We start from the raw sequence: 16,346 nt of genomic DNA on the forward strand, positions 1-16,346 counted from the left end.
TTCCAAAAGTAGATACAAGACCTAAAAAAATCAATGTAGTGTCTTCATCCAGTAATATAGGGAGATCATACTCCACCTCCAACCCATCTTTTAGGTTCATAGGTTCATACTAGGCTATCTGCCCTAGGGCATTTATAAGCCTAGCCAGAGTGTGTGTGGCTTTCACCACCCCTTAGGATGAGAATACTATACCCATTAGTTTGCTGTGCCTCTGTCCAGCAGTGACACAGAGATGATTCCCGGGGTAAACCTACGATCTCCCATCCACTTGTCAAGATTTCTCTTGAACAGAGTCAGTGAGGGGCTCTGCCTCCCATGGACTGGGATTCTGTTCCATAGTGTAGGGAGTCTCTGGGTGATGAATCTGTCCCTCCAGCACGTCCTATTTATATCCGTGTTGAGGTTTAAGTCTCTTGCTCTCGTGGCTCTGGTGGATTTGGATTTTTTGAGGTGGAGCATGTCCATTAATTCCGGGTTGGACATGGCCTTGTATGTCAGGCACAGATCACCTCTGAGCAGACGGTATGCGACTGAATAGAGCTGGAGTTTCTTCAGTCGGGCAGTGTATGACATATGTTTGAGCCCCTTTATCCTTTTGGTGAGGAACTTTTGGGGTCTTTCTAACTGCTGCAGGTGTTGGGTAAGGTACATTCCGAATGGGGCGTTGTACTCAATCATTGGTCTGATAAGTGAAGAGTACAGGGGTACAATGACCTCTCCTGATCTGGATGTGAATCCCTTCATGATCAGGTGGGCAATGTAGAAGGTCTTCCTAACCACTTTGGCAATGTGAGTGTCAAAAGAGAGGTTACTGTCAACTTGGGTCCCCAGGTCCCTGATAACTTCTTCCGTGTTTAATGGATTACCACCTATGTGGTAATTAGGGGTTACCTTGTTTTTCCCAAAGGGTATGACTATACATTTTGGCATTTAGCTTAAGGCCATGGCTCTGGCACCAGTTATCCATTTCTATGAGACCTCTCTAGAGGATGTCTGTGTCTGATGGAGTGTCAGTTATGGTGCCCAGTTTGCAGTCATCTGCAAATTTTGTCAGCCACCATCCCCCTATGTTTGCCTGCACTTCAGAAAAATAAATGCCGAACAAGAGGGGGCCCAGGACTGAGCCCTGTGGGACACCGCTCATGACCGGCTTAGAGTCTGACATGGCACCAGCAACTCTAACCCTGTGGGTTCTGTCCTTGAGCCAGTTTGCAACCCATCTTGTGACATATGGGTTTACATCTAAGCTGGTGAGCTTATCTATGATGCCCGAGTGGGGTATTGTGTCGAACGCTTTTGCTAGGTCAAGGTAGGCTGTGTGAACTGCCTTACCCTCATCAATGGCCTTAGTGATGGTTTCAAAAAAGTCGACCAAGTTCAAGAGGCAGGATCTGCCCTTGACAAAGCCAAATTGGGTAGGATCCAGTGTCTGTAGGTCCCCAATGTCTTTATTTATGAGTTCCATTATGATCCTCTCCATAGCTTTGCAGACAAGGCTCGTCAAGCTTATGGGGCAGTAATTTCCAGGGTCCATAGAAGCACCGCCTTTCTGGAGTGGGACCACAGTTGCCGTACGCCATTCTTTGGGTACGTATCCTGTAGTAAGGCTAAGATTAAGCAGCAGCCTTATATGTGGGTTTAGTTCCTCACTGAGTTCGTGTAGCACACAGCCGGGGACACCGTCTGGTCCCATTGATGCTGTGTTTTTTGCTTTAGAGAGAGCAGCTCTCACCTGGGCATCTGAGATGTTTGGGAGGCTAGACTCTGGTAGGATAGATATTTCTCCTTTTGCGGGAGAAATTTGCACTGAACCTGTCTGCCAGTATGTTGGCAATGTCTGTGGGTTCAGTGATTTTTGTATCATTTTGGACTAATTCTGAGCATATCTGGGAGTTTCCACCCAGGTTTCTAACATAGCTAAAGAAGGCCTTATGATTGTCTTTTGTGTCATTAGCGATTTTTCTCTCAAAGTTGGCCTTGGATGATTTTATGAGTGATCGTAGTTTTTTGCTAGTATTGATCAGAGATGCCTTCCCTTTTAGGGATTTTGCTCTGTCATGTAGTAGCTTTCTCCTCTTGTTGTAGAGTTTGTTTATGGCTGAGGTCCACCAGACCGGGCACCTGCCTTTGGTGGAAAGGGTCTTGATTTTATTAGGGATTGCTTGATCCATACATTCCTGGAAGTGCTCGTAGAAGGCATTTGTAAGGGTTTCAGCAGCATGGGTTGTGGTTTCCACTGGCTCGGGGGCCTTGAAGGATACCACTCCAGTCTTAAGAAGTGTGAAGTTTGCTTTTGAGAAGTTCTTCACTGTGGTCTTTTTTGCTGGGGTTGGGGGCGGGATGTGGATCTCCAGTGAGATTAATTTATGGTCTGATCTCACCAATGAGGGATATACTTCCGGTGTGGAGCATTTTGTCCCCATGTTTGTGATGATCAGGTCTAGTATATTTTCTCCTCTTGTGGGAATGGTGACTAGTTGTTTTATAGCATTTGAGTTTATGAACTCCAGGAACCTTTGGGCTAGGGTGTTGGGGCTTGAGTAATGTTCCCAGTCTATGTTTGGGTAGTTGAAGTCACCCAATATGATGGTGTTTGGAGAGACATTCATACTCTCCAGTGTCTTCAGGAAGGCTGTGTGGGTTTCCTGAGTTTGAGAGGGTGGTCTGTAGCATGCTACAAACTGTAGGGCAGTTTTACCTATGGTTAATTGCACCTGGATGGTCTCCGATGCTTCGTGCGTTGCCACTAACCTGGTGTGGGTATCCTTTATGAATATGGATACTCCCCCTCCTTTTGTGGTTCGGTCCGGATTTTGGGGCCGGAACGCATGATATGAGGTATAACCTGATAGTGCTGGGGTGCTCTCAGGAGCCTTGAACCAGGTTTCAGTCACAGCACAGACATCGATGCTCTCCATACTGAGGAGGGCTTTGAGGGCGTGCATCTTGAGGTTTAGACTTCTGGCATTGAGCAGTATTACCCTTAGTTTTTCTCCATTTTTGTTTTCTAGGGCGGTAGGTTTATCATTTGAGCCTTGCCTAAAAAAGGCACTATGGGGGTGGCAAGAGCCTTTGCCAATATCCGGAAAACCAGGGGTGACAGGTGCAAGCCGTCCCTTGCGAAGCAGCGTGGCTTGTCAAGCATGTCATCCCAGGCAGACAGACATTGGATCCCTTTAGAATGACACCAGTAATTAAGCCAATTATTAAAGCTGATCATTTTGTCTCTGTATTGTGGCATCATTCTTGGTGAGGGTAGGATACTGCTCAGGGTCAGGGTCATACTGGCCTGGGCTACATAATCTGAGAGCTTTCTTAAAGCTATTGTGTTAAGCTTAAAAGACATGAATTCAGTAATGTAGCTGTTTTAAGGTTTATGTTTGATTGTTGAATTTTTAGCAGTTATTTTGAGTAGAATTTAGGTTTTATAAGAATGTAGCATCCAATGTGCTGGCTAATGAGCCATTTTATTTAGATATTTGAAGACCATAGTCATATCTGTTATTTATTTGCATTTGTTTGCAGAGAATGTCTGGCTGGGTTTGAAACCCCTTTTCAGTCCTGGCTCATGGACATTGTTTGTCAGAAGTGGGATATGAACCCATGTCTGCAGTGGATACTGTGACCTGAACACAGCACCTTAGGCAGCTTAGCCATCCTGAATCTAATTTCTGCAAAACAACCTGTATGTGATTATATACAGTTTTAGTTTGTTTGTCAGCATATGTCATATCACAGCAGCCAGCAGTTCTTTCAGTATAACATTTCTGAACCTTTTCCACCTTCCTCTTTTGTTGAGGTCATTGAATACGAAGTATTAGCACCCTATTCTGTAAAAGTTCTTATTGTTTAAAAAAAAAGGTTAACGGAACATTTGATGTCTAGAAGACATGGTTCCAAAAATATCCTCAGTAGCAGGGTGGCGAGGCCTAGCCTGACTTCTCGTGTCATTTTCTTCTTCTCCGATCCATGTGTCAGATCAGATGATTTTGGATGTGTTTGTCCTATGTAGCCCCCCCCACCAGAGCCAATGACATGGGTGTCATCAACTCTTGACAGTGACCTTGACCTGCTTGACTCCTACTTTGTTGGATCTGGGTGGGTTCTGGAGCTGGAGATTGGTGTTGGAGCTCCAGGATTTGGGTCAACTCCAAGGTTTTCAGGGTCTCAGCCCTCAGTGTCTCGGGAGGAGCTTCTTTCCTTGAGATCTGCTGGAAAATGTTTGTCTGTTATCATCAGGAGAAGAGGATGCAGTAGCGAGGTTCTTTCAAAAACATCTTTAAGTATGTATAAATATAAGTATGTATAGATATGGATCTACTTCACAAGCTTGAAGTTTCAAAACTTTGAACTGCAAATTGTTGAGACCATAGGACTGAAGTTTTGAAATTTCAAGATTGTAATAAAAATAAATAAAAACAATTTTTTTTTTACATTCTTGCAGGGGGGGCCCTGCACCCCACACCCACTGCTAAATAAATATACCAACTCCAAGATCGCACTACAGTGAGGAAAATGGTAAATTTCCAGTTATGCTCTGTACAGCGATTTCCATTCAAAACGTTCAAAGTTTCAAAACTTCGATCGTATTGTCTCGACCATTTGGAGTTCGAAGTTTTTTAACTTCGAGCTTGTGAAGGGAATCTGTATACAGGTCCCCTTCAGATCGTCGAATGGCCATAATGTCGACACGCATATGGCCGAGATAACAACATTGAAATAACAAAACATTGAACAGTTTGCATGAAAATCACCATAGGGAAAACTTGCCATTCACTTCAATGTAAGTGCGATCTCGGAGTTGGTATATTTAAGTAGCAGGGGGAGATGTGGGGGTGCAGGGAGCATAGCCCCCCCCCCCTGCTGCAGCAAAAAAGAAAAAAAGTGGGTTGTTTTTTTATTTATGGTCGACGTTTTGATGTTTCAATGTTGTCGTCTCGGCCATATGCATGTCGACATTATGGCTATTCGACAGTCTGAAGTAGACACATATCTACATAAACATATATATATATATATATATATATATATATATATATATATATATAAAATAAATACGTGTGTGTGTGTGTGTATATATATATATATATATATATATATATATATATATATGTGTCTGTGTGTGTGTGTATGTATGTGTAGATTTATATATATATATATATATATATATATATATATATATATATCTATGTATATATATCTATATATATATATATATATATATATATATATATATATATGTATAGTTTCACTTCATAATCTCGAATTTCAGCATTTCGAGACCATAAAGCAGAAACTTCACAAACCCGAAACCATAAACCCAAACACACAGCATGCACCACACCACACACAAACCACAACACCCTCACCACAAAATAAATAAACACAAAAAAAGCAAAACACCAAACATGCAAATACCTACACTACATAAAAATAGGGGGCAAGCCCCTCTGCACCCCCCACACCTCCCTACTTATATATACTAACTCAGAGATCGCACAAACAGTGACAGACAGAACACTCACACCCAGACATTCCACAGTCCCTCACACACACACAGACACACACACCAACACAGTCAACAATTACACACTCATACGTTAACTTGCCTACCATAACCCACACTTACAACTTAAAAACAATCTAGCATACACTCAGACTCCCACCCAAAACCCTTAAAAAACAGTCACTTACCTTACACTCCACGCAAATCCATACACCACATCAAACTACATCCAACGTAAACACAGCATGTCACACAACTTAAAGCCATAACCGCGAATATGAGATATTCGAATTCGCGATTATGCACTTTCCACATTTTGAAATTCGGCTTTATAGTCTCGAAATGCTGAAATTCGAGATTTCAGCATTTCGAGATTATAAAGTGAAACTATATATATATATATATATATGTGTGTGTGTGTGTGTGTGTGTGTATTTTATATATGTATGTGTGTGTGTGTATATATATATATATATATATATATAATAAATATATGCACACACACTTTAGTTATCTCACCATGTACTTCAGGCAATAGTAGCCGGACAATTGTGAGAGAGAAAATGTTTATCTCCTTATTCTATGCTCTAGTTCTTGGTTGCCTTTTAAACTTTTCTTTTGTGGTGAGCCTGATCTTGGAATTGTGAAGTAACTTTCTCATAGTTGCCTCAACCAGTGTTTTCATATACCTGTTGTATATCATTTTCAAGTAAAACTTTGTATTATTTGTTAGTTTAGATCACATTGTCACCTTTAATACTGTCACATTTTTATCACTTAATGCTATCCCTTCATTTTTGAATGCTTACATTGCCTCACCCCCCCCCCCCCGATATTCCTTTGTTAGTGAAAGGTGACCCTTTATTTTGATTGCCTACAGTGTATGAAGAAAATCCATTATGCTATCAAATTACTGAGCTGTAGTAATGACATTAATGCTATTATGCCTAAGTAGAGATATCATGATTGTAGTAAACATATCTGAACTCAGTAATTGAGGGCATCAGCAGAATGTGCAGTATAGATTAATTTGGAGAAAAAAAGTTTATTGTGTCTTGTACACTGCAGTTGAATATGTCTAATCCTAAACTGGAGAGTATTGCAATACCTTGATATTTGGTTGTTGACAGATCATCTGAGCTGCTTTCTTAAGGTTTTCCATCTGCAGCCTTCCCTTCTAATAGTAACATTCCCTAATGCATATTTGAATACACGTGGGTAATCTTTAACAGCCAATGAGGATTACATTTTTAATGGTAGCTGGCTTAGTTTTCTACATTGTTCTGAGTCTGACTGTTCACTAATCGTAATGGTATAATACTTGTGTTTTGATTTTATACAAGGTCAGTAGAAGATGAAAATACTGTGTTTTTCTTTTTTCTTTTTCTTGTGCAGATGAAGTGCTTCCTAGATTTTAAGAATGGAGGAGCATTGTGCCATATTTTAGCTTCTGCCTATAAGTTCAAGAGTGATCAAGGATGGTAAGAAATTTGAAAGAGATGAATTCAAGTGGAGCAGATTTTCCCTTTGTTGTTTTGATTGTTTTTAGTTACTGTAATTCCAAGGTCTAGTTGCATTAGTTAGCTTGGCTTTATTTTATTTTGTATACAGCTCTGTTCCTTGGTTTTGTTTATCGTTTTGTCAGAAGCAAGGTTAGCATTTTGCAAGATAGTTTTAACAGTGGCTTATATTAAGTTGCTAGCTTACCTTAACAGCACTGGAAATTGTGCTCCAGCTTAATTCTTGTGTGCTTTTTTTTGAGAACACTGCATCAGTAACTGTTTATGATTTCTGTACACTTATTAAGAAAGTATCTGATATTGTCATTTTCATTTGTTCCTCAACAAATGGGTTTGTCTCCAACCCCTGGATCTGACTCTGACGCTTCTTCCAGCTCGTGGAACACTGAAATGCTAAAGCTCCTCCCTTACCCGTAATGCGTTAGTCCCCTAACATACCCCAGATCTTGTTTGCTGCCTTTGTGTACAGATGTGGTCACTGCAAACTCTCAGGTATTAGTTCATGAGCAAATATTTTTTATTACTTATTACCTTGACAGGCTTTATTTTCAAAAACACTTTATATTCTCCCTACCCTTTTACACTGTAGTTGATTAATTCTACTTTTACTAAAGTTAGTAAACTGTCTTGTTTACAGTACTTACGATACATTCTATAATTACCATTGCTGGCAATTTATCTCTACTTTCTCTTTTTCCTATAAAATATATATAAAAATATATAATGTTAAGTTGTCCAATCTCACCTTCGTTCTTGCTGGATGGGTTTGGAGCCAATCCTTGGCTCCGACTCGGTCACTTACTATAGCTCGAGACCTCTTTACTGGCTCGAGGTTACCCCTTATCCCAGAATGCCCAGTGTCAGCTACCCAGATCTCATTTGCCGCTTTAGCTGTGAGGTTGCAATCAATACTGGCTCAGGCTTAGTATAACTTTTTTTCTCTATTAAACTAAAATAATTTGCTTAAATTTTGATATATATTTTCTCTCTTATAGTAGTTTATAAGTTTCTTTTATTGTAAACTCCTTATCTCCTCCTTGTGGTGTTTTTGTGCTGTGTTGGCCATCGCCCCTTAGTCGCTAGGCCTTCTGTTATTCCCTGAACTCGTTTAACTTGGAGAGCCCCCCCCAAGGACAGCCGTTTAATTTAGAGGCTGTCCTTTAAGGTCCTTATAAATTTTTAGTTTGCTGTTGTAGTTTTGGAAAAATGTTTAAGGAAGTTAAAACCGCTGGTTTTAAAAAGTGTGACTAATGCTGTCAGAAGATGTCTCTGACAGATGAGCACACTAGTTGTGTTTACTGCTTGGGGGCTCTGCACCTGCAGGACTCTTGTGCTATTTGTCATGCCTTTAGTCCAAGGGTCCTGCAGGAGCAGAAAAACAAGCTTATCCTCCATGGATTGTTAAAACAGGATTCTTTGGCTAAAGCATCTCAGCCAGTGAAATCTTTGAAACCAGTCAAGCTGTTGGCTCCATGTTCGGAACCAACCTGTGAGCTTGACAAACCAAGTGTGTCGGTGCCATCTGGCACTGAAGAGACTACCCCTCTGTCAGCTCCAATTGTTACTTCGGAGCCGTCTTGGAGCCACAAACGAGCTAGGTCTCCTTCATTGGAGCCGATTCGCTCAGTGCCACAATCACCCTTACTTCAAAGTAAGTGCAGTCATCGCTCATCTTCCCACTCCTCTCAGTCCTCGAGGTTATCGGATCAGGATATGGAGAGGGTGATCCGTAGGTTGCTGAAGTCACAGGCCATTGCTAAAATGCTTTTGAGCCAGCCTCAACAGGCTTTAGCTCCATCCGCTTCAATTTTGATTCCTCCTCCGACTATGCTTAGTTTGGAACCGGACGCTTCGATAGTGGTTGCTTCGGCTCTGATGACATCCTCTTCGGCTCAGACGTTAGCTTCGATTACCTCGTTTCTTCCTCCCATCGAGGTATCTGGGCAACAAAGCTCTCTCGTCTGCTCCGAGGGGGGAAGTGGCATTGGACCCTTGTCCGACCCCGCTCTCCCTCTTGGAGCATCGGCTCAGTTGAGCTCGCCTCCCACATCGGCCTTGGAGCCATCACCCTCGGCACAGGGTGTGATTCCTGTCTCTTTTGAACTGGAGCCCTCCTTGTGTCGAGATTGCGGCGCCTTCGAGGTCATGCAGAGAGTGCTCTCCCTACAGACAGCTCCACTATCAGCTCCATCACCTCCGTCCCCCTTGGTGCCTGTGACAGCCTCTGCTCCTCCTTCATCCCCAGGGAACCTATGCCCCAGGACACCCCATTGGATGAACACTCTTCTTCTGAAACCACCCCAGAGCATTCTGAGCAGGCTTTCCGGAAGAAAAAGTGCAAGAGGAAGCACCAAGACTCCTCTGAGTCTGTCGCCTCAGATACAGACCTGGATGAATCGGAGGGGTCCCCAAGGTCCCCCTCTAAAGATGTTTCCTTTTCAGACATCCTTCAGATTCTCAGGCAGAGGCATAGCTGGACTTCCCTTGCCCTCTCCAAGGAGGAGTCTGTATATCTGGACGCATTTGGTTCCCGACCTTCCACCTCCTGGGTGTCTCCGCCTTTTGATCCACTCATGTCTGTAGTATCTCGAAAGGCTTGGCCAGCTCCAGATTCCATAGAACCTGTCCCGAGGAGACCCAATAAATTCATCACAGCTCCCCAAGACAAACAATTCTTAACTACAGGTGTCCCAGTTGATGCCGTTGGTGGTAGCAGCAGCCACAAAGAGAGAGTTAGCTGAAACTTCCTCATTTGTCCATCCACCGAATAAAGACTCTCATACGATGGACAGATATGAGAAGTGGATGTTTTCATCAGCGACCTTCTCCCTTAGGTCCCTGAACTATATTTCCCATTTTACTAGGCTTCAGAGGGATCTCCTAAAAGAGCTTGGAGATACCCTGCAAGATCCCACAGCTGAGGGAGCTTCAGCCAAGGTAGCTACCCAGTTGGTGACTCTTAATTCAGTAGTCAGCTCCTCCATGAGGCTTATTTCATATGCAGCCAGTGGAGTGAGTAGAGCTGCAGGAACAGGAGTGGCTCTTAGGAGACATTCTTGGCTGTGGCTGTGACAGTTTGTGGAACCTTTCAGAGCGTCCTTCACCAATACCCCCTTTGATGGCCCCTCTCTCTTTGGTCCTCAGGTGAAAGACACGCTTACCAGGTGCCAGCAGGAAGGCAAGGCAATTTCTGATGTTGGAGTCCGTTTCTCCACTCCTACCAGACCATACCCAAAGGGTCATAAGGGTGGAAAGATGTGGTTTTGAAAATCCCAGGGACCCTTGCCTCTGATGCAATTGGTGATTTTTCCCCCAGGGACAGACGGGGAAATAATAACAGTGGCAGACGCCCTCGTGGCAGAGGGGGGTCCGCAAAATCAGGGTGACAGAAATATGTTCTCTTCCAAACCCTATCAACATCCGTGAAGGGATGCCCGACTGCTCAGCTCTGGAGGCATTCGGGGGAAGGCTTTCATTGTACCTAATCGCCTGGCAAAATATTACAAAAGACAAATGGGTACTATCCATTATATCCGGAGGTTACAAGATTCCCTTTCATCAGCCCCCTTTTATTTCAGGAAAATCCATCCCAGATGTTCCACCCAATCTAAGGGATCAGGCAGTCACAGAAGTTTCAAGACTGGTAGAAAAAAGAGCCATCCAGGAAGTCCCCGCAGACCAAGTAGGATCTGGAATTTACTCAAGATTTTTTTTAGTGCCCAAAAAGACAAGGGACCTGGAGACCAATTCTGGATCTTAGCAGGTTAAACAAATCTATACAAAAAGAAAAGTTCTGGATGGTAACACTGCAGTCCATTCTCCCCTTTGTGGGTCAGGGCAATTGGATGTGCTCCATAGATCTTCAGGATGTGTACTATCATATCAAAATGGACAGATGGTCCAGGAAATTTCTACGCTTCTGGCTAGGGGCCAGTCATTACCAATTCAGAGCTTTGCCCTTTGGTCTCACCACAGCCCCCAGGGTGTTCACCAAATGCATGGTAGTAGTCATGGCTCACCTGAGACATGTAGGATTCCAGGTGTTTCGTTATCTGGATGACTGGCTCCTCACTGTTACCACCAGGCAACAACTTATAGAGGCAAGAGATTATACCATCACATCCTGTGCTCAACTAGGCATCACAATAAACTTCAAAAAAGCTGCCTTGTTGCCCTGTCAGTCTATTACATACATAGGAACAGAACTAAACACAAGAAAAATGATTGTAAAATTGCCTCAGGAAAGAGTTTCCATTATTCGAAAACAGGTGTCACTTCTCCTAAGGAGCAAAATAATTCAAGTCAAATATGTTCTTCAAGCTCTAGGGTCCATGGCAGCAGCCATTCTTCTAGTTCCCTTAGCACGCTTCCACATGAGAATCCTTTAGTGGCTTCTTTTCACACAGTGGTCCTTCCAGGAATTACCCATGTCTCACATGATGCTAATTATGGAATCTTGCAAAAGACACCTTTCCTGGTGGATGGTCTCCCCACTAGTTACTCAGGGCAGACCTTTCATTGATCCCCATCCGATCGCCACAGTGACCATGGACACTTCCGTGATAGGGTGGATTATCTAGGGAAGACAGTCCAAGGCACTTGGCAACCTCACGAGTACCACTTGCACATCAACGTCCTGGAGATGAGAGTGGTGCTCCTAGTGTTGCAAGCTCTTCAAGACTCTGTCCATGCCGGGACCATTGCAATACAGATGGACAATATGTCAGTGGATTGGTACATAAACAAATAGGGCAGAACCAGGTCTTACCCCTTGTGCCGAGGGGCCCTCAGACAGTGGCAGTAAGCTATTTTCTCCCAATATTTTCTGACTGCAACACATATCCCGGGGACATCCAACGTAATAGCAGACAGGCTCAGCAAGGCTATCCTCCTGCCTCACAAGTGGTCTCTTAAACAGGAAATTGTGGATCTTATTTTCTGCATATGGGGCCAGCCTTGCTGCGATCTCTTTGCCTCTCCCCTCAGCAACAAATGCAGCAGCTACTTCTCCCTTCTTCCTCCTCCAGGTCAGACACCCAGGGACATTCTAGTCCATGATTGGCCTCAGGGACTCCTTTATGCATTTCCCTCCTTTCCCCTAATTCCAAAAGTCATTCAGAAAGCAAAATTGTTGGGTTGCAAAATGATCCTTATTGCCTCCTGTTGGCCTCGACAGATTTGGTTTCCGTTCCTTGAACCCCCACCTTCTAGCCCAGCCTTGGATTCTGGACCCAGTACCGGACCTCTTGATTCATCAATCAGGCGGGCTACACCAATCCCTCCGATCTCTCAAGCTCACAGCTTGGTTACTCCACTTCCAATCCTAGCCAGGCTCCCCAATATTTCCCCAGCAGTGCATGATATTATTGTTTTCTCCCATAAGGCAAATACAAGGAAAGTCTATGCTAGCAAATGGGAAAGATTCTCTTACTGGGCAGAATCCAGAAATGTAGATCCTTTTACAGCTCCTATACACGAGATTTTGGATTTCTTAGCAGAACTGTTTCATTCTGGTTCAGCGGCTGCTACCATCAGAGTACAATTAGCTGCCATTTCAAATTTTCATGCCGGAGTCTCTAACTCCAGCATACTGTCTCACAAACTCTGTAAAGCCTTCATGAGAGGTACATCTGTACTTAAACCCCCATTAAAAGATCCCCGTCCACCTTGGGATCTCACTTTGGTTCTGGCTTCCTTGATACTGCCACCCTTTGAACCAGCAGCATCATGTTCTTTGAAATTTCTCTCTTGGAAAACTCTTTTCTTAGTTGCTGTTACTTCTGCCAGACGTGTTTCAGAACTTCATGCACCCTCCATACCTAGTTTTTCACAAAGACAGAGTTTCTCTGAGAACTAACCCATCTTTTCTACCTAAAGTTTGTTCAGAACACCATTTGAATCAATCCATTGACCTTCCTGTCTTTTTCCCTAATCATTTCAACGAGGCAAAATACAGATTACACCAATTGGATGTGCATAGACAACTGCATTTCTGTCTCCATAGAACTAAAGAGATGAGAAAATCAGATCAGTTGTTCCTTTCATTTGCTAACAACAAACAAGGCCTTCCAGTTTCTAAAGTAACATTGTCAAAATGGTTATCAGACACCATACCCCATACCTACCATTTGCAACAAAAAGATCTTCCAACAAAACCCAAAGGTCATTCAGCCAGGTCATTAGCTACTTTGGTAGCGTTTCAATCTAGATTGCCCATAGATTCAATTTGTGCAGCAGCTACTTGGGCAGATCCTCATACATTCATTTATCATTACAAAGTAGATGTGGTCTCCCAGGGCAGGGCTTCCTTTGGTTCCATGGTTCTGAAGAGTCTGTTCCACTGAGCCAACCAGGATTGAGGTGCTAGGGACGCTGTCCCATCCAGCAAGAAGGAAGGCGAGATTGGACAACTTAACATAAAGAAGTTATGTACCTAACATAACATTCCATGTTAGTTGTCCTTCATATCACTTTCCTTCTTGCGTTCCCCCCCCCTCCGTCCCCCTTCCTTGAGGATTGAGAGGTGTTTCTCAATGGTTTCACTGGCTAATTTGTTTTATTAGTTGCTTCCCAACCAAACCATGACAATTAACTGTATATCCAAGTCTATTAATGGATTATTTTCTATAATTATGTGTAGTGTGAGCTATCTCAAACGAGATGTTGGTAGCTGATGCTGGGCATTCTGGGATAATGGGTAGCCTCAAGCCAGTAAAGAGCTCTCGACCTATAATAAGTGGCCGAGTCAGAGCCGAACCCATCCAGCAAGAAGGAAGGTGAGATGAAGGACAACTAACATGGAACATTATGGTAGGTACATAACTTCTTTTTTTATTCTATTCTAATGTTTTTCTTTGTCTACTACATTATGGCCAAGAAACTTTGGGGTTTTAAAAAGTGTACACCCTGTGGTTACAAAATTCCACTCTTTGATGCACACACTGTGTGTGTAATGTCTAAGCTCTGCACATGTAGATCGTGAATGTAAAATTTGCATAGCCTTCAATTCAAAAGCTTTAATTCAGTGAAGGAAAAAGTTAATTTTAAGAGGGTTGTTTCCTTCTAAATTTTCAGATGCATCTTCCGGGGCTCAAACACTTAAGAAAAGTGGCAAAAAAGAGGCTGAGAAACGTTCGGCAGATCTTACTACATCCTCAACTCTGGGTTCAGAACCACCTTGTAAGCTCTCAAAATAGTCTGATCCAATACGTTCAGATCCGAAGATAAAATCTGAGGTCCCCATGGAGCAGATCTTTTTTGGTCTTGGATCTGGTGTCCTCACATCTTCCTTCTCCTTTCCTGGATAGGGCTCCAAGGCATCACCATTCTAAGGTGTCATCTGTACCATCTTCCTCCTGTTCCTGAAGAAGTCTGACTGAAGCCAGTGTGGCAGGATGTTGAGAAAGTTTCTCTTGACACAAATTCAGATGGGAGTTTTCCCGGCTCCAACTGTTTCAGGTCCAGAGACGTTCATGAGTAGTACCCTGCCTATTCTGACTCCTCCTCCGATCCAATCTGTGGTTTTGGAGTAGTCAGATCATAGGATCCCAGAGCACCCCTCATCAGATTCAAAGACCACAGTATCTTCAACTCCGGTAGCATCTCTGAGTGGACTGGCTTCGAGCACTTCGGGGCCAGACAACTCTTGGAGCTGTAGCATCGGTGTCAGATACAGGGTGTTGGAGTTGACTCTGAAGTTGTCAGAGCTGTCTCTGCCCCTTGAAGCCTTGGTGCTAAACAGCTCGAGTCCGACTTCTTCCTCTGGTGGTTTGCCTTCCAGTCAAAGGAGCCAGTGGTACAGAAGCATGTATTCACGGAGCCATCATTTTTATTCTGTCCAAGGCACTCCACTTTCGAGGTTGTAGAGAGAGCTTTCCCTGCTCCTAGAGATCAGGGGTTTCCCCCCTTTTGCTCGTCCTACTTCCTGGCCCCAAATGTCTGTGCATCTTGAACTTCAACTTCCCATATCACAGGAACAACCAGCCTCCAGGATACCCAGTAGAGTATATTGATCTCTTCCTATACTTTTACGGAACATCCCACCGAAGAAGTTCCTAGGAAGAAAAAGTGTAAGAGGAGGCACTTAGACTTCCCATAAGAGTCTGTCACAGAGGATATTGACTTCAATGAGGGGAAGGGTTCACAAAATCGCCACCTGAAGACATCTTGTCAGAGACATTTTAGAAATCCTCAAGCCAAGAGGTGGTTAGTCTACTGACAATCTTTCCCAAGAGGAATCGGTATTCCTGGAAGCTTTTGCAGCCAGCTCATTTACCTCCTGGGTGACTGTGCCTATTGGTGAACTCATTGATTTGATCTCTCGATGGGTGTGGAAAGAGCCTGATTCTGAGCTGATCCCCAAGAGACCAGGCAGGATCCTGGCACCACCAAAAGACAAGGAATTCAGGAGCAAGGGAGTACTAGTTGACAACATGGTCATAGCTGTGGCCATGAAGAAGGAACTAGCCGAACAAAGTTCCTCTGTCCATCCCCCTAACATGGACTGTAGGGTGCTGGACAGATTCGGGAAGCATGTGTATGCTTCAGTGACCTTTGCATTTCATTCGCTGAACTATTTAGCACACTTCATTAGACTCCAGAGGGATTTGATTAAATAACTTACCAAATCCCTCTCTGTTACCATTACTTCTGAGGCAGAGAGTACAATTGTCTCACAGTTGGCTACTCTGAAATCTGTTTCAAACTCGTCCATGAGGCTTATCTCCCATGCAGCTGAAGGTACTTCAAGGGCAGCAGGTTCAGGCATTTCCATTAGGAGACATGCCTGGATGTGCCTGTGTGATTTCACAGATCCCTTCATGTCTTCCTTTGTCAATGCTGCTTTTGACAGAAGCTCTTTATTTGGCCCTAAGGTAAGGGAGACACTGTCCAGGTGTGAGCAGGAAGGTAAAACCCTGTCTGCTGTGGGAGTACATTTTCGATCCCTCAGGGGAGCTTTTCTAGGAATCAATGAGGGAGTTAACAAATGTGATTCAGAAAGTCTCCGGGTCTTTTCCAAGATCCACATGGAGATAGCTCCCCCAGGAACAGAGGGAGGAATTCTAATGGAAGATGCTGTCCACACAGCAGAGGGGGACTGCAGAACCAGGGATCTAGAGATACATTCTCGGACAGGTCTTTCCAGAACTCCTGAAAGGAGGCCCAACTGTCTACCTGTGGAGGTAGTTGGGGGTCATTTATCACTGCACCAAAGAGTCTGGCTAAAAATTACAAAAGATTCTTGGGTTCAGAAATTTATTACCAGCGGATCTGAGGTTGTCAGTTTTAAAATTCAATTTTTTATGCGGTTCAAACTCCTT

At 43.6% G+C, this 16,346-nt stretch overlaps 1 protein-coding gene across 1 annotated transcript in view; it reads left to right on the forward strand.

The window, feature by feature from the left end:
• SMARCC2 (SWI/SNF related, matrix associated, actin dependent regulator of chromatin subfamily c member 2) overlaps positions 1-16,346 on the forward strand; it is a 2,789,858-nt gene that overhangs the window by 289,427 nt on the left and 2,484,085 nt on the right. The window contains exon 3 of the mRNA XM_044083737.1: positions 6,902-6,987. Within this exon, the coding sequence (XP_043939672.1) occupies positions 6,902-6,987 (86 nt within the window). The remainder of the gene's footprint in view (positions 1-6,901; positions 6,988-16,346) is intronic.

Source organism: Protopterus annectens, chromosome 9.part0 (genome assembly GCF_019279795.1).
Source record: "Protopterus annectens isolate FY-2018-M chromosome 9.part0, PAN1.0, whole genome shotgun sequence".
In the NCBI taxonomy this organism is placed as follows: domain Eukaryota; kingdom Metazoa; phylum Chordata; order Ceratodontiformes; family Protopteridae; genus Protopterus; species Protopterus annectens.